This window comes from Canis lupus, chromosome 7, assembly GCF_003254725.2.
Source record: "Canis lupus dingo isolate Sandy chromosome 7, ASM325472v2, whole genome shotgun sequence".
Classification (NCBI taxonomy): domain Eukaryota; kingdom Metazoa; phylum Chordata; class Mammalia; order Carnivora; family Canidae; genus Canis; species Canis lupus.
In genome coordinates this window covers 10,567,351-10,595,263 of record NC_064249.1, presented here as the reverse complement: position 1 = coordinate 10,595,263, position 27,913 = coordinate 10,567,351, and the positions used below count along the sequence as shown (strand labels likewise).

At 37.4% G+C, this 27,913-nt stretch overlaps 1 protein-coding gene across 10 annotated transcripts in view; it reads left to right on the top strand.

Moving 5' to 3' along the window:
- Positions 1-27,913, top strand: part of NSL1 (NSL1 component of MIS12 kinetochore complex) — a 65,206-nt gene that overhangs the window by 20,119 nt on the left and 17,174 nt on the right. For 5 of the 10 annotated variants that reach the window (XM_035719233.2, XM_035719232.2, XM_049112088.1 and 2 more), the window contains 3 exons: positions 1,676-1,751; positions 6,746-6,876; positions 9,113-9,167. In XM_035719233.2, coding sequence (XP_035575126.1) covers positions 1,676-1,751; positions 6,746-6,876; positions 9,113-9,167 — 262 coding nt within the window. The remainder of the gene's footprint in view (positions 1-1,675; positions 1,752-6,745; positions 6,877-9,112; positions 9,168-27,913) is intronic. The other 5 variants (XM_049112087.1, XM_049112086.1, XM_049112085.1 and 2 more) reach the window with 1 other exon arrangement.

Here is a 27,913-nt window from a genome sequence, read left to right as displayed (position 1 = left end):
GGGTGTAATATATATATATATATTTTTAAAGATTTTATTTTATTTATTCATGGGAGACAGCCTGATGAGGGACTTGATTCCCAGACCTGGGACTTGGTTCTGGGACCCAGGATCATGCCCTGCGCAGAAAGTAGAAAAGCTCAACTGCTGAGCCACCTGGTATCCCTTATATATTCTTTTTTATGGCTTTTTTGTTGTTTTAGTTTTTTGTTTATTTTTTGCATTAAGAGTGTTAAACTAATTTAGCAATTAACTCCCCCCACCAAATCTGTCAACTATTATTTGTCAGTTTTTTTTTTAAAGATTATTTATTTATTTATTTATTCATTAGAGACACAGAGGAGAGAGAAAGAGGTGGAGACACAGGCAGAGGGAGAAACAGGCTTCATGCACGGAGCCCGACATGGGACTCGATCCTGGGACTGCAGGATTAGGCCCTGGGCTGAAGGCAGACGCTTTAACTGCTGAGCCACCCAAGGATCCCAGTTTTTTGTTTTTTTTTTTTTAAGATTTTATTTATTTATTCATGAGAGACAGAGAGAGAGAGAGGCAGAGACATAGGCAGAGGGAGAAGCAGAGGGAAAAGCAGGCTCCTCGCAGGGAGCCCAGTGTGGGACACAATCCTGGACCCCGGGATCATGACCTGAGCCAAAGGCAGATGCTCAACTGCTGAACCAGCCAGACATCCCATCCTTTTTATGTTTTTATGAAAATGGTTCTTGAGGATGCATTGCTAGAAGTGTAATTGTTGTGCAATAGGTTTTAAATTTTAAATGTATATTTAAAATTTTAATGGTATTACCAATTCCTTTAGTTCTTATTTTTTAATGTATTAAAAATTGACTAGTACAGTGGACACCCATGTATCTATCACCAAATTTAACAGTTATCAAAAATTTTACATTTCCTATTTTATTATCTTTTTTAAGGTGGGCTCCATGCCTAAGATGGAGCTTGAATTCATAACCTTGAGACCAAGAGTTGCATGCTCTACTAAGTAGCCAGGTGTCCCTTTACGCTATTTTTATTTTTTTGAAGATTTTATTTATTTATTCATGAGAGACACACAGAGAGGCAGATACACAGGCAGAGGGAGAAGCAGGCTCCATGCAGGGAGCCGGATGTGGGACTCGATCCCGGGTCTCCAGGATCACGCCCTGGGCTGAAGGCGGTGCTAAACCACTGAGCCGCTGGGGCTTCCCTACACTTTCTATTTAAAAAAAAAACTCCCGGTCTCATGCCATTTCTTTTCTATCTACCTCAGTGAACATCTCTAAAAAATACAATCCTTTATGCAGTAGAAATTAATTTTACTTTGTTTTAAGCATTTTTTTCCCTTAACACTGATGCTCTTTCAGCAGCCTGTGTAGTACTTGTACCCTTCAGATTCAGCTGAGCTCAACTTTGTTAGCTTGTATTTTTTTTCTTTTTAAGAAGTATATAAATTTTGCATCAAATTTTCTCATAGGTAGCATAATGGTTATCAAAGCTAATATGTAGGTTTAGTCAGTAATTGAAATGGAATCTTCATTGAGAAGAATAGACTTATAAGCTAGTTTAGTTTACTTTTCTTAATATTCTCTGTTACAAATTTGAAGTTCTTACTTTGCCAAAATGTTTTAATTCAATCTTTAAAGTTATTTTTAGTGACTTGAGTATTATGAATTTATTTCAGACTTTTGAATCAGCTGTGCAAGAGAATGTCAGCATTAATGGGCAAGCATGGCAGGAAGCTTCAGATAGTTTAATAGGTATGTTATTTAACTTTTTCCTTTCATTAATTTCTGAGTTATTTTTGTGGCTAATTTTATTTTAAATGCTAATTTTTTAGAATTTATTTTTTTGCTTTTTTAAAGATTTTATTTATTTGAGAGAGAGAGTGAGTGAGAGAGAAGGAGGGAGGGGCAGAAGCAGACTCCCTGCTGAGCAGGGAGCCCAAAGCAGGGCTCTATCCTGGGACTCCAGCATCATGACTTGAGCCAAAGGCAGGTGCTTAACGGACTGAGCCACCTGGGCATCCCTTGAATGCTAATTTTTAATCCCCATCTTCAGTGTCCCTTCTGTTAAAATTTTTCTTTCTTTGGGGGGGAAAAAGTAAACAAATCTAGAAGACTATTGAAGTCATAATCTGAGGCAAACTACACAGTAGGTACCTTGATTTTTTTTTATATGTGCTGTCTGGCATTCTCAACAAGACTTTGATCTGATTAATCTTTGAAAGTACCCTTGTCAGTAGGTTACTGGAAAATACTGTACAGCTGTCTCCTGATGAAGAAACAGGCCCAGAGTATTTCTGTGATTAATACCTTATAAGTCAAATTATAGTTTTACAAGTGATCCTTAGAGTAGATAGTGAAGTACCCTTAGAGGTATGAAGTTAAATGTTAAGAGTACCATGTAAAGGATGAGGTAAATATATAGAGAAACCTTATAATCAAAGCATACTTATACCCTAATATGTTGACATATCTAAAGAATTCAAAGTTTTGTTTTGTTTTAAAGATTTTATTTATTCATGAGAAAGAGAGAGAGAGGTAGAGACAAATAGGGAGAAGCAGGCTCCCTTCAGGGAGCCCAATATGGGACTGGATCCTGGACCCTGGGATCACGCCCTGAGCCCAAAGCAGACGTTCAACTGCTGAGCCACCCAGGCATCCCAGAAATCAAAGTTTTAATGGAAAGAAAACAGTCAGTGGTCAGTATAAGAAGGAAAAAAGTTAGGAAAAAAAGAATGATCTGTGTGAGAAGGGGCAGAAGTCCCCAGCAAAGTCTAGGGGAGGGCTACCCTGACAAGGAGTCGGTGTCTTATCTTTACCCGTAGTGATATTACAGTCTGAACAGCAGACCTTTGTGTCCCAGCTTGATATTACCTGCTATCCAGTTATACCTTGAGCCGATTCCAAGCACATCAAGTAACCCTCTGTGGTTATGATTTTTCTTCTCAACATGTTAAGATAATACTTTGCCCAGAAAACTTCACTGTCTAATCCTTGGGATTATTATAGTTATCTCTTCAAAGTCACCAAAATTTACATTCTGATTTATATATTGAAATGGTAAAAGCAATAACATTAATTTCCCAAACATCAGAATGATTGCCAATTTGCAAGAGAGGGGGAGTTTATCACAGTCATCTAAGAGTATTTTTAAACTACACAGCCTTTCCTGTGTCTTTATTTGACTCTTGTTCTGTGAAGTCACTTTGGAATTACTTTATTGTTTGCTCCAGGCTGCCTTTAGCAATATGATTCATCAATTTATAGATTAAGATATGTGTGTTCTAATAGGTTGGCAGCCTGGGTGGAATATGGTTAGTCTTTGTCCCTTTTTCTCCTTATAACTGTGAGGGGAAATAGTTGAGAATACTAAAATTTTACCTTCCTTCACAGGCACTTGATAATGCCAGGCACTATACCAAGTTTTAAGACATAGATGAAAACACATGGTCCTTACTATTTAGGAACTCATTGTTAATGGAAGTAAATGAACAAGGAATTACTACTGTTTGGAGAGGGGGAGAAGACCAAACAGAGTAGATTGTAGTTAAATGCATTTCATAAATGGTAGCATGCTAGATAAAAAGGAGGAAGGAGGGATCCCTGGGTGGCTCAGTGGTTTGGTACCTGCTTTTGGCCCAGGGCGCGATCCTGGAGTCCTGAGATCGAGTCCCACGTCAGGCTCCCGGCATGGAGCCTGCTTATCCCTCCTCCTGTGTCTCTGCCTCTCTCTCTCTCTCTCTCTCTCTCACTGTCTATCATAAGTAAATAAATAAACCTTTAAAAAAAATGCCAAAAAAAAAAAGGAGGAAGGACATTCGAAGCAGAGAGAAGAGCAGGTGCAAATGCACAAAGGAATGATATATTTGGAAAATGTCAGAACTGAATTGGAAAAACTAATGGCAGGTGTGGCCAGAGATAAGTTGGGGCCAGATTACAAAGAGCCTGAGAGTTTGCTAAGGAATTAGCACGTTATCCTTTTGGCAATGGGGAACCAGTGGTAATTTTTTTTTAAAGATTATATTTATTTATTTATTTATTCATGAGAGACACACAGAGAGAGAGAAGCAGAAACACAGGCAGAGGGAGAAGCAGGCTCCACGCAGGGACCCTAATGTGGCACTCGATCCTGGACCCCGGGATCATGCCGTGAGCCAAAGGCAGATGCCCAACTGCTGAGCCACCCAGGCGTCCCACCAGTGGTAATTTCTAAAGTAGAATTTATATGAGAAGCTTTGTGTTTTAGAAAGTTCACTGCTGGCTGTGTTAGGGGATGGATTGGAGAGGGGAGAAATTCAAGGCAGGCTGATCTTAGGGAAGTTACTGTGATAGTACAGTAAGAGATGGTAAAGACCTGCCCTAAGACAATAGGAAAGAGAAAATGGTTCAGTAGATAGGATTAAAAGGGTTTGTATCTCATCTAATGCATAGAAGCAATAAGTAATCTTCACAAGGATAGAGGTTGTCTGTTTTGTTCACTGGGATCATTGTAGAAATGAGTGAAAACATGAAAGAATGAATATACAAGTGAAAACAACTTTTTCCCTTCCTCTCTAACTACTCTGAAGGGACTTGATTTCAGGCTTGACCAGGTACATTTAAGAATCAAAGTGTAGGGCAGCCCAGGTGGCTTGGCAGTTTAGCACCACCTTCGGCCCAGGGTATGATCCTGAAGACTTGGGATCAGGTCCCACATTGGGTTCCCTGCATGGAGCCTGCTTCTCCCTCTGTCGGTGTCTCTGCCTCTCTCTCTCTCTCTCTCTCTGTGTCTCATGAATAAATAAATAAAATCTTAAAAAAAAAAAATCCAAGTGTAAGTTCCTCAAGACAGGGGCTATGTATTTGTTTTTCATTACTTAGCTTGGCACATAGTAGGTACATGGTAAACTTGTTAAATTGGTGACAAGATCTTCCCTGCTCAAATTGTTTATACATTTCAGATTTGTAGCTTTATCATTAGGTGGCGCTGAAAAACCATTTTTCTCCTACATAGAAGATTTAGCTAGGAGACTTTTTTTTTTAACTGTGAAATAGTACATTATTTCAGGCTAATGATTGAACTTTTTAAATGGATAAATTAAAATTTAGAAAGGGCTGCTCATCTAAATGTTTTCAAAGTAAGCAGTGACTATTTTTCTCATAATACTCTCAAAAGAGTTTATTTGGATTTAATATTTGCTACATGAATGAGAGATACTTGATGTACTTCATTAATCTTTACCCAGTACGTATATATATGCTAAAATATATCAGCAATGTTTGAAAGTTTCCAAAAATATGTTTCACTGTTTCAGACTTTTTTTTTAAAGATTTTATTTATTTATTCATGAGACACAGAGATGCAGGCTCCCTGTGGGGAGCCCGGTGCCGGACTCGATCCCAGGATTCCTGGGATCTCACAGACAACCACTAAGCCACCCAGGTGCCCCTGTTTCAGACTTCTTAATGAAGTTTCTACTCAATAAAATAGATACATTTCTAGCACAGACATTGCCATAACAATGTGTGATGTGAGGCCAGTTAAGCCAATGACCGAGTTCTTTAGTTTTTTTTTTTAAAGATTTATTTATTTATTTGAGAGAGAGTGTGTGCACACACCCAGATGAGCAGGGGGAGGGGCAGAGGGAGGAGAGAATCCTCAAGTAGACTCCCTGTTGAGCACGGAGCCTCAAAGGGCTGGATTCCCCTGACCCTAAGATCATGATCTGAGCTGAAGTCAAGATCAAGATCTGAGCTTGACTGACTGAGTCACCCAGGCACCCCATTCTTTAGTATTTTTAATTATTTATTCTTAAAGATGATTTTCAAAATAAGGTTGATGTACCACCTGCATTCATTCACCTGGGGTGCTTAATTTTGGGACTCCATTCCAGAGGCCTCTGTTGAATCAGAATTTCTGCACTTCTGACAAGTTCCCCATGTAAGTATTCTGCTGAAGTCTAAGATTCACTATTTTCAAACAGGAAAGCAACAGATAAAATAGTTTTAGTTAAATCAAAGAAGTTGTACAGTCACTGTGTCTTTTACTTTTTCCTACTATTTATCCAGTTGTGTCTATTTCAGATTTAGCTTTTCTACTCTGCTACTGTTAAAGCTTTGGTGCAGCACATAATCCAAAACATGTTAGAAAGTCTGACATTAAATACCCTTTACAGTCTAGTTCTTTTATATATTATCATGCTTCTTTCCTTACACTTTATCCTGAAGTCATTTAGAACTTTTAGCTTTGGAAAAGAGTTTCCCAGAACCTCTGTGATCTTGTAAATATGGTTTCCTCTGCCTAAAATGTTACTGCGTGTTATTTTTTGTCCCACCTTTTTTTAATCCCATGGATTTACATTTATATTTCAAGGCTTAGCTCAAATGTTGCTTTCTGTTTAAAGTTCCCTAAGCAGAGTTAGTGTTAATTGTTCTGCATCTGAATGACATTTAGTTCATACCTCAAATGCATATATCAAGTTGGGTTGCAGTTGTTTATTCTAGGGAACTTTGAACTCTGAGAGAGCAGGGATCATGTTATATTCATCTTTGTATTTTTCTAATTTAGGCCTGGCTTCCCATAGGTGCTCAGTAATTGATTTTTCAATGACTAATAAATGAATTAATCACTAAGTGAGGGCATCCATTAACTTATCATATTTGTTTTTCTTATTTATTTTTTGTTTTCTTAATTTAGCTTATATATTTCTATACAGGCTAAAAGCAATGTGTTTTAAGAAATTTTTTGATATTGTTTTCTCTTGAAATAGATTCTGATATTAAAGTACTTGAAGATCAGTTTGATGAAATCATAGTAGATATAGCCACAAAACGTAAGCAGTATCCTAGAAAGATCCTTGAGTGCGTCATCAAAACCATAAAAGCAAAACAAGAAATTCTGGTAAGATGATTTATCTTTTTTTGTTGTTGTTGTTGTTAAAGATTTTATTTATTCATGAGAGACACAGAGAGAGAGAGGCAGGGACAGGCAGAGGGAGAAGCAGGCTCCCTGCAGGGAGCCCGATGTGGGACTTGTTCCTGGGACTCCAGGATGACGCCCTGAGCCGAAGGTAGATGCTCAACTGCGAGCCACCCAGGCGTCCCATAAAGGTTCTCTCTTTAAGCAGACTCCCTGCTAAGCAGGGAGCCTGACTTGGGGCTCAATCTCCCAATCCCTGAGGTTACGACCTAAGCTAAAACCAAGAGTTGGACACCTAAGTGAGGTGCCCCTATAAATTTACCTCTGAAGCCTTTTCTTTCTGTGTGTCGTTTGTGTTTGGCACATTATTTGTATATGATTATATATTTTGGAAGTCCCCTTTAGTTTAAATTGGTGATGAGGATTGAATACCTGTTCAGGGAGCATCTGGGTGGTTCCATCGGGTAAATGCCTGCCTTCGGCTCAGGTCATGATCCCGGGTTCCTGGAATCTAACCTGAGTCAGGCTCCCTGCTCAATGGGGAGCCTGCTTGTGCACACGTGTGCTCGTTCACTCACTCTCTCTCTCTCTCTCTCAAGTAAATAAATAAAATCGTTAAAAAAATGAATACCTGTTCAGAACACTGATTTGCTGTATGACCTGTGTGTAGTTTTACTCTAAAAATCATAATGGGTTTGGGAGTAGGTTTGCTGGGAATGATACTGCTTCTGGAGTGAGAAACCCATGTTGTTTTAAATTATGTTATATTCTTTGTCACTAATTTTTGAAATTAGCATGTTTTCACATATAAATCTCTCAGTTGCTTTTTTTGTCAGGAATCCTTTTAGACAGTAAATGCTGTCTCTGAGAAAAAAATATAAGCAGATATTTTTGCAGATTTTTTTTCTTCCAAAGTGTTTTCAAAGAAATGCCCTATTCTATCCTCCTACCACCCCCCCTCCCTTGCTTTTTAAAATTTCTGCAGGAAAAACATTCAAAATGTATTTTTTTCTCTCCCTATTACCCCCTTCTTTCCTGGAAAAAACCTAATCGGTAATCAGTATTACATAAAAGAAAGTTGGCTGACCTAGGTAAGGCACTGCTGTGGAAGTTTAAAAAGATGCAAAATGGATGGATGATGGGATGAGGACACTAAAGGTAGTTCTTTTAGAAAATATTTTTTGTCTCCTGCTGGCTTCGGGCAGGAGTAAGGAGGAACGTTTTACTCTTTTTGCTGAAGTGTGGATCTTTTTCTAAGTCAACCTTGCACAGGGGCCGTGTAACCTGCTCTGTATCGTATGTGCTATGAAGCAAGCCCATGGATCCTTTGCTATAGTTCTGCTCTTACAGTCTCAGTATATCACAGGGTGTGTAGGCTGCAGTGGGCAGACATGGTAGTGGCCACTTTGAAAAGGGAGTTTCTATAGGCTTTCTGAGTTCCAGACACTTGTCTTAAAGTGAACTTTTGAAAAATAATCTATTCATAATTTGGCAATTACGTTGTACTTTAAACACAAAATTCAGTCTCTGTGCCTTTAATTTGATTGTTTGCTTTTCTTAGACTTTTTTAATGGTGCTATTTCTTAGTGCATGTAGTAGATGACAATACTATAAAAGGTATAATTCAGACTTAGTTTGATCTTTTCTTTTCCCCTCTTTTCCTATGTATTTCAGGATCTTTTCTTTTCTTTTGTCTTTTTTTTTTAAGATTTTATTTAGGGCACCTGGGTGGCTCAGTGGTTGAGTGTCTGCCTTTGGCTTGGGTCTTGATCCTGGGGTCCTTGGATTGAGTCCCGCATCAGGCTCCCTGTAGGGAGCCTGCTTCTGCCTCTGCCTGTGTCTCTGCCTTTCTCTGTGTCTCTCATGAATAAATAAATAAATTTTTTTTTTTTTTTTTTTACAAAAATAAAGATTTTATTTGAGAGAGAGGGTGTGAAAGAGAGCACAAGCGCGGGGATAAGTGAGGGACAGTGGGAGAGCGAGAAACAGACTCCTTGCTGAGCAGGGAGCTTGATGTGGGGCTCTATCCCAGAACCCTGAGATGATGACCTAAGTCTCAGGCAGACACTTGCCAACTGAGCCACCCAGGCACGTCCTCCTCCCCTTTTTTTTCTTTAAGAATGGTTCTACCAGCTAATAAGATATATATTAGTTGAAGGAAATATTTACATGAAAGATTGAATGAATAATTTAAATCTGTTTTAATTTATATGTTTAGAAGCAGTACTGCCCTGTTGTACATCCATTGGACCTAAAATATGACCCTGACCCAGGTGAGTCAATGTTCATTTGTGGTAAAAGTGAAACATTAGTGTGTAATTTTTATGAGTTCCTAAACTTTTTTAAAGGTGTCAGCATGAAGGGTATCTTCCCTTTGATGCTCTAACTTACTACCAGTCATCTGTGTTTCACTTTTCTCTAGGATTATGAGACCTTGCTCTAATTGCACTGACTCAACAATTTCCAGGAGTAGGTCCTAGGAATCTGAACTTTTATAAAGCTCTATCCTCAATTAGACTGTTACATTTACATCACCATCTTAATCTCAAACTTCTGTTATAGTACCCTCCCATTTCTAAGTGCTGTCCATTCTTTGTATTACAGCCAAAGTTACATTATTAAAGCATTCACGGTGTCACTCTCTAGTGTGATAACTATCATTGGTTTCTCATTGTTTATAAAATAAAACCCAGGGCAGCCCAGGTGGCTCAGCGGTTTAGCACCGCCTTCAGTCCAGGGTGTGAACCTGGAGACCTGGGATCGAGTCCCGCATCGGGCTCCCTACATGGAGCCTGCTCATCCCTCTGCCTGTGTCTCTGCCTCTCTATCTCTCTGTGTGTGTGTCTTTCATGAATAAATAAATAAAAATTAAAAAAAAAAACCAATGAAAATATAATTTAAACCTAAGAACACACATGCATACTTGATATACCTTTGAAATCCATTCTGTTTCCATTTAGATGCATCTTTTAAAATTCAGAGAAATGAAATTGATACAAATTTATGTAAATCCAGCAGTAGAATTTACATTGCTAATGTGGGTCATATATATTTTTAAATGGCTCTATTCTCACATTTGAAAATTTGTAACAGGTTTCCTAAGAGACCTTTTGGTGTTTTCCTTTGACACTCAAAAGTACTATTTCTTTCTTTTTTAAGATTTTGTTTGTTTGTTTGTTTGTTTATTAGAGAGAGCATGCATGCATGCTTGTGTTAGCCAGGGGAGGAGCAAAGGGAGAGGGATAAGCAGATTCTGTGCTGATTGTGGAGCCTGATGTGGGGCTTGATTCCGTGACTCCAAGATCATGACCTGAGCTGAAATCCAGAGTCAGATGCTCAACCAATTGAGCCACCCAGGCGCCACATCCCCCTTTTAAAAAGTATTATTTCTGAACTATTAGAAAAACAGTTAAAACATTGATTTATTTGTATGGGCTATTTAAACTTATGGTTTTGAGTACTTTATCTTTGTCAAATTGTGTACTACTTTCTAACATGTCCTCTGCCCCTCCTAAATCTCCCAAAGCCAATGAGGATAAACCAAGAGGGGGATGTACAAGCATATAGATACTCAGAAATTTGTTAAAATCACAGCATTCACCCTTTTGACAAATAAAAATTGACTTAGGACCTAATGTTTAATTTCGTGACTCACTAAAAAAGGGAGAGTTGCCAAAATGCAGTAGTTGACATACACTTGTTTTGATTTTGAACAACCTAAAGAAAATAATTGAAACTTGTGGTACCATAATTACCTAAGTATTACTTTTTTTGTTTTTAAGCAAACTGCACCCAGTGTAGGGCTCCAACTCATAATCCAGAGATCAAGAGTCACATACTCTACAACTGAGCCAGCCAGATGCCCCACCCCAAGAATTATTTTTTGATATAATTATCCACTAAAAATACTTGTAATCTTTTGATCTTAGGAGGGAAATGATCTTTACTTACATGATTATATTTCTACCATTCCAGTTATGTAGTAATTGTGGAAAAATCCTCTGTATCATATGATTCTGACTTCACAATTAAAGGAATAGTTAGAAACTATCTTTTGGATAAATTTTGAGATTTTTTTTTTTGAAGATTTTATTTATTTATTCATGAGAGACACAGAGAGAGAGAGAGAGAGAGATATAGAGAGAGAGACAGAGGCAGAGGGAGAAGCAGGCTCCATGCAGGGAGCCTGACATGGGATTCGATCCCGGGTCTCCAGGATCACACCCTGGACTGGAGGCAGCGCTAAACTGCTGAGCCACCGGGCGTCCCAAATTTTGAGATTTTGTTGTTATACATTATCATAATGTTTATAAACTTAGAATAGCATCAGTTCTTTTTTTTTTTTTAATTCATGAGAGACACAGAGAAAGAGGCAGAAACACAGAGAGAGAAGCAGGCTCCATGCAGGGAGCCAGATGTGGGACTTGATCCTGAGACCCCAAGATCAGGCCCTGGGCCAAAGGCAGGCACTTAACCGCTGAGCCACCCAGGCGCCCCTAATCTTATTTACGATGGCATACCTTATAATACTGCATAGCTTATAATACATCTAACTGGTAAAATCATACAAAATTAATTAAAATGGCTTGAGAAATTGGCATAAATTTGTATAGAACCTAAAAGTTTGAATAAGCTGCATGGGAAAATTTTTGTGGGAACTTCTTGCAAGTTTTTTCTTTTTGTTATTAGAATATTAAGTAATGTCAGATTTATTTGAAGGCTGACATTTTCAAAGTCTGTCTAGTTTTCAAGAAGCAATACTTAGGCATTTTGTATAACGTTGATTTGGCAGTTATGTTAGGAACTTCTGGGTATACAGAGAAAAAGCAGACAGATTCTTCCCTTAAAGAGCTTATGTTTGAGTAAAAGAAATAAGAGATAACCATAAAACAATTCTTTCATACCTTCTAATTGGTTATTTTCCCAGTTTTCCCTGAGTAAATAGCACATTCATCTACATTATTGCTTTAGTTAGAAGTCAGCCTTGATCCTCTCCTCCCCTGTAGTCCTCATATCCATACAAATTATTCATTTGAAATATAATCCCACATTCATCTGTTTCTCTTCATCCTATTAGCACTTCTGATCTAGGTCATCACCACTTTAGCCAGGGTTTCTACACATGCTTTCTATTTCTAGAAGGTCTTCCTGTTTCACTCTTGTTCTTTCCCATTATATATATGTACATATATATGTGTATATATGTAGGGCAGAGTTGATTTTTTTTTAAATGCTGAAATAATAAGTAAGTAAATAAATAAATCTTTAAAAAAATAAATGCTGAAATATCCCAAACATAGAAAATATAGAGTATAACATAATGAACATCTTTGTTGCTACCACTCATATTTAAAGGCTATTCATTCACATTTTTGCCAAATTTGTTTCAAACCTTTTCAGGAACTAAAAGCTATAGATGGATTTAAAACTTCTTTGTACTCCTTCACTGTCCTATTCTGTTCCCTCCTACTTCACAAGGAATCACTATCTTCAAGCTAAGTGGATCCTTACTGTCCATGTTATTATGCTTTTACTTTATAGGTTATGTAAACATAAGTAATGTATGGCATTTGTTTTTAAATTTTTATATAAATTGTATCATACTGATCATATTCTGCAACCTTTTCCCCGTTGACATTGTATGTACACAAAGCTTTGAATTCATTGAGCTAATATATAGTATTTCAGAGTATGAACACATCACTGCTTAGCCATTCCTCTATTGAGAGACATTTAGATTTTTTCTTTTTCTGCTGTTAAAAATAGTATTACAATGAACATCCTTATAACTATTTTCTTGTATAGTGTAAACATGACATAGATACTCTGGAGTAGATTCCCAGAAGCAGAATTTCTAGGTCTTGAGGTTTTTTTTTTTGTTTTGTTTTTAAGGTTTTATATATTTATTCATGAGAGACACACAGAGAAAGGCAGAGACATAGGCAGAAGGAGAAGCAGGCTCCATGCAGGAAGCCCGATGTGGGACTCAACCCCAGGACTCTGGGATCATGACCTGAGCCAAAGGCAGATGCTCAACTGTCGAGCCGCCCAGGTGTCCCATGAGGTTTATTTTTATTCAGTTTCATTATACTTGAACTTTACTATTCATCCAAAGTAGTTGTATCAGTGTACATTCCCATCAGCAGTGTTTAGAAGTTCTTGCTTTCCCACATTTTCCCAACAATTATTTACTGTCAGGCTTTCTATATATATAAACACATACACATACATTTATTTTTACTTTTGCCAATTTGATAGGCATACAGTAGTATTTAAAGGTTGAGTAGGGATGCTTGGGTTTCTTCTCTGATATGCCTATATATATTCTTTGCCCATTTTTCTGTTGATTTGTTTGAACTTTTCTTATTTATTTCTAAGAGTTATACATATGGGCACATATCCATGCACACATGTACACACACACATTTGGATATTAATCCTTTGGTTATAAGCACTGTAAATACTTGCTCTCAATTTTTGGCTTGTCTTTTAGCTTTATAATAATCATGAATTTTAATGTAGTCAGATTTACTGTTTTTTCCTTATAATTTTTTTTAAACGATTTTATTTATTTATTCATGAGAGACATAGAGAGAGAGAGGCAGAGACATAGGCAGAGGGAGAAGCAGGCTCCATGCATGGAGCCCAATGTGGGACTAAATCCTGGGACTCCAGGATCACTCCCTGAGCCTAAGACAGACACCCAACCGCTGAGCCACCCAGGTGTCCCTAATTTGTTCTTTCAGTGTCCTTAAGAACTCTTCTACCCAAGTAACATAAAGGTCTTTGATATTTCAAATCAAACTTCAATAAAACAAATATATAGACAAAAAAAAGGAAAGATCTTTGATATTTATAGAGTTTTGATTATCAAGTTTAGGTCCTAAATCCATCTGAATTTTTTTTTTTTTTCATTTTATGAGGAAGGAATCTAATGCCTGCCATACTGATAGCCAGTTGTCCTTGCATCATTGATTGAGCAGTAGTCCCATCTTTTGTCCACTGCTTTGTAATGTTACTCTTTAATATGCTAAGTTTCCATATATTTTGGGGTCTTTTTTTGGACTCTCTTTATTTCTATTGGTTGACGTGGCTGTCTCTGCACTTTTTACATTACTGTACTTTTCTAAGAAGTCTTGAAATCTTAGAGTTCCTTCAAAACTGTATTGCCTGTTCTTGGCCCTTTACTCTTTCATAGGCATTATTAGGATCAACTTCTTAAATTACATGAAAAAATCTTTTGGGATTTGATTGGAATTGCCTTTTATTTATAGATTAATTTAGAAAGAAGTGCCATTTTTAACACTGTACGTCCTATTTGTGAACCTATTATAATCTCACTTTGGGTTTTTCAAAATGTCCTTCAATTGTGTTTTATAAACACATATACTAAAGATGATTGTAAGAGTGCTGCCCGCTTGTTTCTCTAGAACAGTATTGTTTAAGGGAATGGATATGATAGGCATTCTATAGTGACGTGGAGAAGTATTTAAAAACATGTAATAAAGATAGTTCTTTTTTTTTTTTTAAAGATTTTATTTATTTATGATAGACGTAGAGAGAGAGAGAGGCAGAGACACAGGCAGAGGGAGAGGCAGGCTTCATGCGGGGAGCCGGACGTGGGACTTGATCCCAGGGCTCCAGGATCGCACCCTGAGCCAAAGGCAGGTGCTAAACCGTTGAGCCACCCAGGGATACCCTAAAGATAGTTCTAAGAAAAAAAGTGTTTTATAAATTTCTTTATATAGGTTTTACACATCTTTTATTTGTTCCTAGATACCTTTTTGTAGCTACTGTAAATGGTACCATTTTGGGATTACACATTATAATTGAATATTGTCAATGTTTAAGAACACCATTGATTTTTATTTTCTGAGCTCTTTTTTAGTTCTAATGGTTTATATCGTTTCAGTTAGATTTTTAAAAATGTAGATAATCGTATCATTTGCAGGATTGATGGGTTTTTATCCTTTTCCTAACTTTACACACCTTTTTTGTCTTACTACATTGATTAGAATCTTTAGTATAATGATGACTAGTAGTAGTTTTGGGGGTCATTTTTTAAAATTATGAATAAGTGTTTAATTTTATCAAATACTTCTTTTGCACAAACTGAGATCATGTATTTGTTAACCAACTTTGTTGTGGAATAATTTACATAAAATACATCCATTTTATGCATACAATTTGAATTTTGACAAATGTATACAACTATGTAACCATCACCAAAATTCAGATATGGAGCCTTTTCTATCATTTTTAAAATTCCTTGGTGCTCTTAGTTCATAAGCTTTGTTGTCTCTAACTCCATTAATATGGTGAATAAACATTGACAGATTTTTCTGTTACCTTTGCATTCATAGAGAAAACCCCACTTTTTTTTTCATGTACTGTGGAATTAAGTTTACCTATACTTTATTCTTATACTTTGTTTAGTATATTTACCTCTAGTTTATTTGCATCTGTAGTCACACACAGAGAAATGTACATGTGGTGTTTAAAAACATGCCGACATTTTCTAATTTTAGCATCAAGATTTTACTGCCCTCATAAAACAGTGTGAAGATAGAGGTATTTGTTCTTTGAAGAATTGATAAGCCTCATCTATAAAACTGTCTGAGCCTAGAGGGCGGTTAAGGTGTTATCTGACTTAGCCTTTAGCTAGCTATTCTAATCCTAGTACACTTTTTATTTTTAAGATTTTATTTATTCATTCATGAGACACAGAGAGAGAGAGGCAGAGACACAGGCAGAGGGAGAAGCAGGCTCCATGCAGAGAGCCTGACGTGGGACTCGATCCCAGGTCTCCAGGATCATGCCCTAGATTGAAGGTGCTGCTAAACTGCTGAGCCACCTGGGCTGCCCTAATCCTAGTACACTTAATGCTTATTTATTTCCATTTTGTTTGTTTGTTTCTTTTTTTAAAGATTTTATTTATTTTTAAAGGATTTTATTTATTTATTCATGAGAGATAGAGAGAGAGAGAAAGAGAGAGGCAGAGACACGGGCAGAGGGAGAAGCAGGCTCCCTGTGGGGATCCCGATGTGGGACTCCATCCCAGGACCCCTGAATCATGACCGGAGCCAAAGGCAGACGCTCAACCACTGAGCCACCCAGGTACCCATAGGTTCAATATTCTTGCTGATATGGTTCTTTAGGTACTTTGCGTAAAAAATCTGTGGGTGGTAGACTCTCTTAGTTTTTATATCATCTTGCTCTTAAACTGTTTTATTTATTTTTATTTACCATAGGAAATATACTACATCATTATCTTTGACATTCCTTTTTTAGATGGCTTTATTGAGATACAATTCATACACCATACCAATTTACATATTTATTTATATATTTATTTAATTAAAAAAATATTTTTAGGTAAACTCTACACCCAATATGGGGCTCAAACTTAAACCCTGAGATCCAAAAAAAAAAAAAAAAAAAAAAAAATTCCTTAGATCAAGAGTTGCATGTTCTAGTGACTGAGCCAACCAGGAACCTCCTTAATTTATAAATTTAAAGTGTGCAACTTGAAATAAATTTTTAATCATTTTCATCACTTCAAAAAGAAATCTCATACCCCTTAGCCATTCTCCCCCAGTCTCTCATCTCTCTCCCCTGACCCTAGCCAACCACTTATCTGCTTACTGTCTCTATATATTTCACTGTTCTGGACATTTCATACAAATGGAATCATGCAATATGATACAGTTCTTTCAGAATAGCTTCTTTTTTTTTCTTAAAGATTTTATTTATTTATTCATAGATACACAGAGAGAGAATGAGAGGCAGAGACACAGGCAGAGGGAGAAGCAGGCTCCATGCAGAGAGCCTGAGGTGGGACTCGATTCAGGGTCTCCAGGATCACGCCCTGGGCTGCAGGTGGTGCTAAACCACTGCGCCACCGGGGCTGCCCCAGAATAGCTTCTTTCAATTAGCATAGTGTTTTTGAGGTCCATCCGTGTTGTAGCATGTATCACTACTTCATTGCTTTTCATTGCTGAATAAATATTCCCTTTTATATATATACTTTTTATTTATCCATTCATCAGTGTAGAGACTTTTTTTTTTTAAAGTAAGCTCTATGTCCAGAGTGGGGCTTGAACTCATGACCCAGAGATCAAGAGTTGTATGTTTTACTGACCAAGCCAGTCAGGCACCCCGAGGGTAGAGACATTTTTTGGTTGTTTCCACTTTTGACTATTATGAATAATGCTACTCTGAACATTTATGTACAAGTTTTGTGTGGACATATGTTTTCTTTTCTTTTTTTTTTTTTTTTTTGGACATATGTTTTCAATTCTCTTAAGTATATGTAACTAGGAATGGGATTGCTGGATTATATGGTAACTCTAGGCTTTTTTTTTTTTTTTTTTTTTTAGATTTTATTTAGAGAGTGAGAATGTACATGAAAGCAGTGGTAGGAACAGAGGGAGAGGGGGAGAGAGAGAATGTCAAGCAGATTCCGCACGGAGCACAGAGCCTGGCTTGAGGCTCGAAATGGGGCTCAGTCTCATGACCTTGTGATCATGACCTCAGCAGAAATCAAGAATGGGTCACCTAACCGACTGAGCCACCTAGGCGCCCCAACTCTAGTTTAGCTTTTTGAGGAACTCTTGAAATGTTTCCTACTTCCCTTGGTTTACAAGATCCTCTCTGACCTGGTCCCTGGCTGCTTCATTGATTTCATTACTGACCTTGGTCTCATCATTCTCATCTTGCTTTAATATTGTGTTGCAACCACGCTAGCATTCTTATGTTTCCCCAAGGATAAGCCAAACACACTCTGGCCCTGTGGCTTTTATTCTTGCTGTTCCCTGGTTCCTATCTGAAACCATCTGCCTGACTCACTTCACTCAGCTCTCTGTTCAGAGTGTTACCTTATCAGAGAGGCCTTTCCTGACAACTGGTATCACATTCCCTCCTGACCCCCTTGGTCATACTCTGTCCCCTTAATCTGCTTTTGTTTTTTCACCACTTAACTGAATATAATTTCTGTTTATTTTATCGTCTTCACCCCACACACACACACTGTGTTATAAACTACCCCTGAGCAAGGACTTTGTTTTGTATTTCTGTATCCCCTATCTAGTTCTCTAAGATCATTATCTGACATTGTACACTCAAGAAGTATTTATGAAGTAAATATGTAATTTTATATAAGTTGATCATATACATTTTAAAAAGAAATAAGGATAGTATTCCATTTTTTACTTTTTGTTTTTGGCTTTCTCTCTCCCTTGCATTCACTACACCTGTAGATATCCAATCTTAACCTTCAGATACCCAATCATTAACCACTCTTAAAACCATTTACCCATTTTTCTCTACTTATGTGTCATATAGGAATATGCTGGACATTTGCAGGTCATTTATCTTATGAAAATTGATTCATGTATTCAAATTATTTGCAGCTTACTCTTTTAACGTAAGTATATGGTGGAAATCCTCCCAGTTCAGCTGCCATATAGATCTGTATTTGTATTTTAAATTGTTACTATTTTTTTAAGATTTTATTTATTTATTCATGAGAGACAGAGAGAGAGGCAGAGACACAGGCAGAGGGAGAAGTAGGCTTCATGCAGGGAGCCCGACATGGGACTCGATCCCGGGTCTCCAAGATCATGCCCTGGGCTGAAGGCAGCACTAAACCGCTGAGCCACTTGGGCTGCCCAATTGTTATGTTTTTACAGTTTTTGTGCTCATAGTAAATCTCAATTTACTGTGAAATCTTAACTAATCAATGATGTATATATAGTAGTAAATGAAAATCCTCCCGTCTCCCTGATCCCACACACCTTCAAATAGATCATTACTTTGACAGTTTGATATGTCTGATTTATCAGTGTATTTGTAAGTGAGCAGACAGGCACATGGGGTTTTGAGTTATTTTTTTATATAAGTATTACATGATACATTCCGTGACTTTTTTACTCAGCAGTGTAACAGTAGTTCAATTCTGCATATTATGGTAATTTCTTTGCGCTTGGTACATACGCAATTTTATTTTAATAGATCATATACATTAGGGGGTCGGATTTTTTGTTTGGCTTGCATCCTTTTCCCTCCCATCTTCCACTTACAAGGCCAAGTATACCTTCAATCAGAGGACTCCCATCTTCTAGAAAATCTTTTTTTTCTTTTTAGGATTATTTATTTGTTTATTCATGAGAGACACAGAGAGAGAGAGGCAGAGACACAGGTAGAGAGAGAAGCAGGCTACATGCAGGGAGCCTGATGTGGGACTCGATCCTGGGACTCCAGGATTACCCCCTAAGCTGAAGGCAGGCACTCAGCTGCTGAGCCACCCAGACATCCCTCCTTTTTTTTTTTTTTTTTAAGACTTTATTTATTTATTCATAGAGACACACGCACAGAGAGAGAGAGAGAGAGAGAGGCAGAGACACAGGCAGAGGGAGAGCCGGGCTCCATGCAGGGAGCCCAGTATGGGACTCGATCCTGCGTCTCCAGGATCACGCCCCAGGCTGCAGGCAGCGCTAAACCGCTGAGCTACTGGGGCTGCCCTCTTTTTTTTTTTTTTTTTTTTTTCATTTGTTTTTATTGAAGTCTGATTTGCCAACATACTAGAAAATCTTTAACTTAATCTTTCAACTTTGCTTCTTTATCATTTCTTCTATTTTTATATTATAATTCTTGTTCTTACTTGATAATTTATTTTTTTGTAATGTCTATTATGATATCCTTCAGCTATGAGAGGATCCTAAACTTTAAAAATTATTTTTAGATTGCTCTATTTTTTATGCCATCTACAGTAAGTTTCTCACCTTACTGTATTATATTGGCAGTCATTCATGGTTGTGATTTCTTCATGTGTTTCGTTTTTCTGTTTTTTAAAGATTTTATTTATTCACTTGAGAGAGAGAGAGAGACAGAGCATGGGCAGGGGGGAGAGGGAGAGGGAGAAGCAGACACCTCGTTCAGCTAGGAACCTGACCAGGGGCTTGATCTCAGGACCCAGAGATCATGACCTGAGCTGAAGGCAGATGCTTAGACATCTGAGGCATCCAGGTGCCCCTTCATATATTTTGGAATTTTGATTTGCAAATTCTCCTTCACTAAGATTATTTATGTGCTTATTTTCTTGTCATTGTTTCCCCCTCTTCCTGTCTAGCAGTTTTGTGGTTGTCTTTCATCTGGCCTCTGAATAGTCTCAACAAAGAGCCGATCTTAAAGGCAGCATGGGGCTTCTGTTCCACTGTATCATAGGAGTTTGTGGATCTAGTCACTAAGTCAGCAGGCAGCTTAGTCTGGGCCCAGGTTTTGAGGCATTATCTGGCTCCCATCACTTCTAAAGTATGCCTCAAAGACATAGATATGGCCAACATGCATATGAGAAAATGCTCTGCATCACTTGCCATCAGGGAAATACAAATCAAAACCACAATGAGATACCACCTCACACTGGTGAGAATGGGGCAAATTAACAAGGCAGGAAACAACAAATGTTGGAGGGGATGCGGAGAAAAGGGAACCCTCTTACACTGTTGGTGGGAATGTGAACTGGTGCAGCCACTCTGGAAAACTGTGTGGAGGTTCCTCAAACAGTTAAAAATAGACCTGCCCTACGACCCAGCAATTGCACTGTTGGGGATTTACCCCAAAGATACAGATGCAGTGAAACACCGGGACACCTGCACCCCGATGTTTATAGCAGCAATGGCCACGATAGCCAAACTGTGGAAGGAGCCTCGGTGTCCAACGAAAGATGAATGGATAAAGAAGATGTGGTTTATGTATACAATGGAATATTACTCAGCTATTAGAAATGACAAATACCCACCATTTGCTTCAACGTGGATGGAACTGGAGGGTATTATGCTGAGTGAAGTAAGTCAGTCGGAGAAGGACAAACATTATATGTTCTCATTCATTTGGGGAATATAAATAGTGAAAGGGAATATAAGGGAAGGGAGAAGAAATGTGTGGGAAATATCAGAAAGGGAGACAGAATGTAAAGACTGCTAACTCTGGGAAACGAACTAGGGGTGGTAGAAGGGGAGGAGGGCGGGGGGTGGGAGTGAATGGGTGACGGGCACTGGGGGTTATTCTGTATGTTAGTAAATTGAACACCAATAAAAAATAAATTAAAAAAAATAAATAAAGTATGCCTCAGCTTTTGGCCATAGTTAATGGCAGGTCCTTTTCAGCCTCCTTTTCCAGGTAGGAAAGCTCTTCTTAGCCCTTGAAGAATAGAGTGAAGCAGACTCTTTCCTGCTCCTCTGGAGTACTGGGCCTCTTTTATGTTATAGGAAGCAAATTCATGCTTACTGGTGGATCTGCAACTTTGGCCTGACTTACAGCTTTTTCTTTTCTACTGTTTTATGATCCATAGAAATGTTTATTTTGTATATGCTTTGAGACATCTTTCTAGTTTTCTATATTTATCCAATAATGTTTTTTTTGGACAAAGGTGGGGGAATTTTGTGAATTTCCAAGACCAACTTGACCAGAAATCTGCAATAGTCTTAAAAACACAAATCAGCTTTCATTCCTCTGCTTAAAAATCCTAAAATCTTCCAATTAAAAAATACTTGTAATACATTTCGAACTTCTTAACATTCCCTTACATGATCTGGCCCCTACCTACCTCGTCAAATTCATTTTAGGCACTTTCCTTTTTGCCATAGCCCTATGGTCCACCTTTCAGTTCTTTGAAAGTGCTTTTCCCTGGTGCTTCTAAAGTTGTCATCTTCTCAATTTTTCTTTCTCATTTAAAGCTACATCCTCAGAGAGATCTTCCTTAACCGCCTTAATGACAATAGCTTCTCCCCAGTACTCTATAATAATAATTGTTTATTTCTTTAAAGCACTTCTTACAATATATTTGTGTATTTCCTTGTTTATGATCTCACAGAACTGAAAGCTCCCTGAGCTTTTTTATTTTGCATTTGCATTATATGTGACCAGCATATAGCACCATACTCAATAAATATTGAGTGACAATTCATCCACGCACTCAACATATTTATCAGATGTCTACTGTATGCCAGAACTGTTCTCACCGTAGAGGATATCATGCTGAGCAACACAAAGTCTCTGCTCTATGGAGCTTATGTTCTAGTGGGAGAAGAAAATTATAAACAAATATAAAAGTAAATAGTTAGTGGTAGGACGATGTATTTAGGTGATGAAAAACACTTTCTGGGGAACAATCAAGAGGAAGAGCTTTTCAGTTAGGGAAGAGGCTAGAATAAGTTTCCTAAGTCAAGAGTGAGCTTGAGTATTTATGGAATAAAAGGCCACTGAGGCTATAGTGGAGGGAATAGAGGGAAAAAACATTACAGGATAGTGTTAAGAGACTTGGCCAAGGCCAGCAAACACAGGCTAGGAATTTGAAAATATATGGCACCTTAAGAGAAATACAACTCTTCCATACAGAGGATGCTGGTGAGGCACAGGTGGGCATGGTTATAGAGGATTATATATCGGCAACCTAACAGGTGTGTTCAATAGCTCTGTTTTAAGTTGTAGCAAAAGGGTTACTTACTTTCTAGTTATAAATTACTGCTTAGTTTGTTGTTTCATTTTCACCAGGGGTGCTACTTTTCAATTCTTTTTCATGCCTTTAGTTATCACTTAGCGACCAGGATAAGCCGGACATCCTATGTAATGCATGCTTGTTTGCTCGTTCATGCACATAAGTTACACTGGGAATAGAAAGGAAACCCTCAGTTAATGCTTTTTTGCTGAATGTCTACATTCGTGCAGGCTTTTAGAAGTTCACGTTTCCGAGTTTAGTCAGTACAATGACCTGAAAGCAAAACTAGGTTGATTACCCAATCTTTCATTTCCACTTTTTCATTTCCCTATGTTTTAGAAAGCAAGCGACTAGGGAAGGCAATGTCCTCAGGGGTGCTACTTCCACATTTTTAAGAGCAAAGTTTTTTTTTTAATATCCTTGCAGCAATCTTCTGATGATTAGTTGTCTCCCAGTAAGATGAGTTTTCATTTGTCAGTTATAACCTTTTGTGATCTTAATAGTAAAACTAATAATTGCTTCTATATTCTTTTTTAAAAAGTTCTTTGAAGTTAATTGAAGAGACCCCCTTTTTTCCCCTGTCCTTCACTAAACATGTAGTGATGACAAGGAGCTATTTTAAGTTTCTCTACATTAGACTTGATACACTTCCAGTTCTTTTGCTGACCCTACAAGAAGACGACTTAGAAACAGTTCCTCTTCTTTCCTAATCATGCCAACTTGCTTAAGGCACTGTCAGAATATTTTCAGGTAGTTACTCACGTACAAATGGTTATGTTTCAAAAATTCTTATTCAGTCTTAGCTTTGGAATTTGAAATGCATTTTCACTCTGAAAAAATTTGCAAGTGGTATCATAAATGGGTACGTTTTAGGTTACCCTTTAAAGACCTATTTTTTTCCCTATAATGTAGCTGAAATACTGCACATTTATGTTGAAAAATATTAGGAAAATCACATTTCAGATGCACATGAGTTCCTCTATAGATGCTTAAATAGGAATTGTAGGGAATAGTGTGAGGATAGTGGAGTCACAAAGATGTTCCTATGAAGGCTATGGAGAGAAAGCAATTGGGAACGCTTCTGGAGGAAGCCCATCTGTAGTTTCCTACATGGGAGGGACCAGCCATCTGCATATGATACATTCTTCAGTCAAATGTTTGTATATTAGGAGTATCTATATGCTCTTAATTTTTTTTATATGCTCTTAATTTAAGTGAAAAATCCACTTAAAATAATCTTGAGTGAGGGAGTGAAAGTTTATATGAAATTTTCTAAGCAGATATTAACATTGGAAAATGCTTTCTTTGATGCATTTATAGGCAACATAGTCACATATTTAGTGATCATTTTTAATTGTGTGTTTGCCCCCCCCCCCCTTTAGTGCTTTTTAAAATCTTTGTGTGCTTGGTTTTATTTCTAAAATTATTAATGTTCCTTAGTTTTCTTTTCTTTTTCTTTTTTTTAAGATTTTATTTATTTATTCATGAGAGACACACACAGAGAGAGGCAGAGACACAGGCAGAGGGAGAGGCAGGCTCCATGTAGGGAACCTGACGTGGGACTTGATCCTGGGACTCTAGGATCACATCTGGGCCGAAGGTGGTGCTAATCTGCTGAGCCACCCAGGCTGCCCTGTTCCTTAGTTTTCAATGAAAGGAATTTAATTCACTTAAAAAAAAAAGGGGGTACTGTAATGTTAATAGTTAAAACAGAGTTAACTCTAGAATTGTTCTATTTTCAGTTTTTTATCAGACATAATATGTTTTTATTGTGTTGGAGCTAACTTTGACCATTTGTTATGAGTATAGTATATAAATATAGCATAATTCTGGACAAAGGGGTACTTTGGAAAGTTACATCTAGAATGTAAAAGAGCATATGCTTTGAATTCTAGGAAATGTGGGTTCTAATTCTATTCTAATCATTTCTCAGTTCTCACAGCTTCTGTTTTCTTATCTACCAAAGGAGGCTGATGAAACCTGCTTACCTCACAGGGTTGCTAATGGTTATTATACAAGATTGATTGGCAGGGGATACCAGCCCATACTACTATAGGAGTGGGCTGTCGGGGGATTAAGTAGAGACAGCTACCATGCCATTTTGTTTCTCTTCTCTATACTCCTGTTTTCATAGCCAAGTTTCTCCAAGAATAAACTGCATTCATCAGCTTCACTTTTAATCTCTCATTTTTGTCAAATCGGTTGTATTTAGTCTTTATATTGTTATGACTGTATAAATATTCTTCAGTATGAGTCAGGTAATCGTTACTATGAGTCTATTTTTCGTGAACAGCTTCCCATCCTTCTTTGGAATGATAATTGCTTTACTTTTCTGTGTATTTTGTTTGCTGTTGTTTCTATTACTAAACCTTTCCCAAACTCTTCAATAGAACTGTAAAATTCCTCTCAGTGTGGTAAACACGTAAGGTTATCCATCAAATCCATTTTAAAACCTTTTCCTTTTTCTTGTCAATATTCTTCTAGGAGACTTTTATCTTCCTCTTCTAATCTAGACTGGTTGCTTTCTAGGCCTGCTGCAAGGCTTTTTGTCCCATCTGTTCCTGTCCTCATCATCCTAGGAATTTCCTGTACTTCTGTTTTGAATCATGTTTCCTGGTTCCTGTGTTTTCTGCTTTCTTGATTTATTCCCTTGTTTTGGTATAGCACATCCTCTACCACCCACCTCCTATTCCCACTCACCCCAGCCATCCAACTACCAGATCCTCTTTTATGGAAACTCTCTTATAACACCTGTGAAGCTTCTACTCTTCTTTTAATTCCCCTGTTGGATTGACCTCACCCTCCTTTGTGCCTCCACAGCACACTCTTGTCAAAGTATTGTTCCATCATACGTGTTGAGCACCTGCTCAACATGTCAAGCACTGTGTTCAAAACTAGGGTGTCCACCATTAAGAGAATGAGGTTCTTTCTTGTTCCCGAGGAAGTTATAAAAGAGAACATCGTGGGTCTCATTGGAGGCAGTACTGCCCCCTAGCGGCCCCTCTGAAAAAGTGGGGGGAGCTTTTGATTACCACAGTAATGGAGAGGCTATAGCTGACATTTTGTATTTAGGAGCCAGGAACACTAAAGGTCTTATATCCTGCACAACTTTAGAGTATTCCACCAGAAATTCATGTGTGAAAATCTTTTCATGATTATCCAAACCTAGGACCTAACTCCATTTTACACGTAAACTGCTCTTGGCACTTTTACATTGTCATTGCTTGTGCACCAGATAACCACTATTGTTGTCTATCAGTGTGGGTTTATAGACAGGTTTGTTTGTTTTTTTTTGTTTGTTTGTTTGTTTGTTTTAAGAATAGTAAATATTTATACAAAAATTAAGAATCCTGTGGAGGACAAATTATTTTGTAAGTTATGCAGTAACAATGAAGAATATAAATTCCCATATCCTATAAATTAAAGTAAGATAGTTTTCTAGAGTAAACGTTAATAAAGATTCTGTTCATTATTGTGTGGCTGTGTGTACATATTGAGGTACACAGTGCATAGCTTGATGAATTCATACACACATGTACATATTAACACATGTAACTGCACCTTGATCTAGATATGCTGCCTCTCTGCACGGTTGGGAAACATCGGACAAACTTATTTGTAAACAGTATATTTTCAAATAATTTGCCTATTATGTTTTCGTGTATACAATAAGTACAATTGGAAGTATCCAAGAAGTCTAGAAACAAGGAAAGTAGTGTATTTATTATGTGTTAACAATTGGACCCATTGTCTTAAATTTAGAAGTATTTTACCTGAAAAGGTCATTGAGTTTAAAGAAAAAGGTATTAGGCATATTATCTGAAAATGTAACTAACACATATTTATCCTGCTTCCTGACTTCATGGACAGTCTGTACTGTGTAATGTTTCCCAAACTACCCAAAGCAGTTTCCTTACCTTTCTTTCTGGTTAGTACTCCCCAGCCATCAGAGGTAACTACTGTTCTCACATACATTATCATATCTCTTCAAATATTCTTGTCTTTTTTTTTTTTTAAGATTTTATTTATTCAGGAGACACACACACACAGAGGCAGAGACATAGGCAGAGGGAGAAGCAAGCTCCCTGCAGGGAGCTTGATATGGGACTTGATCCCAGGACCCTGGGATCAGGATCTGAGCAGAAAGCGGATTCTCATAGGCGCCCCGCCCCGCCCCATCTCTTCAAATATTCTTTCTCTGTTAGTCAACATGTTCAGGAAAGGTAAATAAAACTAAAAAGAAACAAATCTTTGTAACCAGAGCTACATTTTATCAGTTTATGAAATGTCTTAGGTTCAATTACAACTTTCATACTCCTTATTTTCAAAGGACCGTGAATTACTTAGCATTTCCAACATTTTTTTTTTCCAACAGCATTTTTAACTGAAAAGGATTTTGGTACAGTATGTGGTTATTATAAAAGCAACAAAGCTAGTAGGAAATATGTTACAGAAGATTTGAGAGTCCTTTTAAAAAGGACTAGAACCAAATATTACTAAGTTAATGGAAACAAAATGTAGGAATTTCATTTTTTTTAAATTAATAGAAATAATTTTTTTTCTTTTTTTTAGAGAGCGTGCACATGGGGATGCAAGCAGGGATAGGGAGCAAAGGGAGAGGGAAAGAGAATTTTAAGCAGGCTTCATGCCCAGTGTGGAGCCCAATGTAAGCCTCAATCTCACAACAGGATCATGACCTGAGCTAAAAACCAACTGAGCCATCCAGGCACCCAAGAAGTGTTTTTAAAATACTTCCTATTGGGCAGCCCCGGTGGCTTAGCAGTTTAGCACCGCCTTCAGCCCAGGGCCTGATCCTGGAGACCCGGGATCAGGTCCCACGTCGGGCTCCCTGCATGGAGCCTGCTTCTCCCTCTGCCTGTGTCTCTGCCTCTCTCTCTCTCTCTCTGTGTGTCTGTCATGAATAAATAAATAAAATCTTTTAAAAAAATAAAAAATAAAATACTTCCTATTATTGCCACAGTAAATACTAAAAAATTTTATTTTTATATAATGATAAATTAAGTGAATATTAAGATTTTAATATTAAAAAAGCTTTAAAATTCTGATTATAATTTTGGGTCACTTGTGTTTATTCTTATTCAAAATCTATCCATAGAGATCAACCACATATCTTCTCTGTAGTTTGTCATATTCTTGTTTTGTTTGGTCTAGTCTATCCTGTGTTCCTTATTGCCTTTTGATAGTATTATTGCTGAAGTCTTTTTAAGTAAATGTATATATTAAATGTAGTCTGCATTATGGTGGAATTTCAGAGTAGAATTTAGTCATACACCTTCCCATATTATAATGTAGGGAATTATTTTGATATGACATTTTTAGTAAGACCATCTTATTTGTAGAAATACTGCACTTTCTAATTTTCACCATTTCAACAGCCTGTACTTTGACTCACTCAGTAGGTTATCTATACTTCATTATTTCCTTCTTATCATATTCAAATAATATAGCCTGTTAGTTCTCATAAAACATTAATTTTTCTATTTCTGTTTATCTGATCTTTTG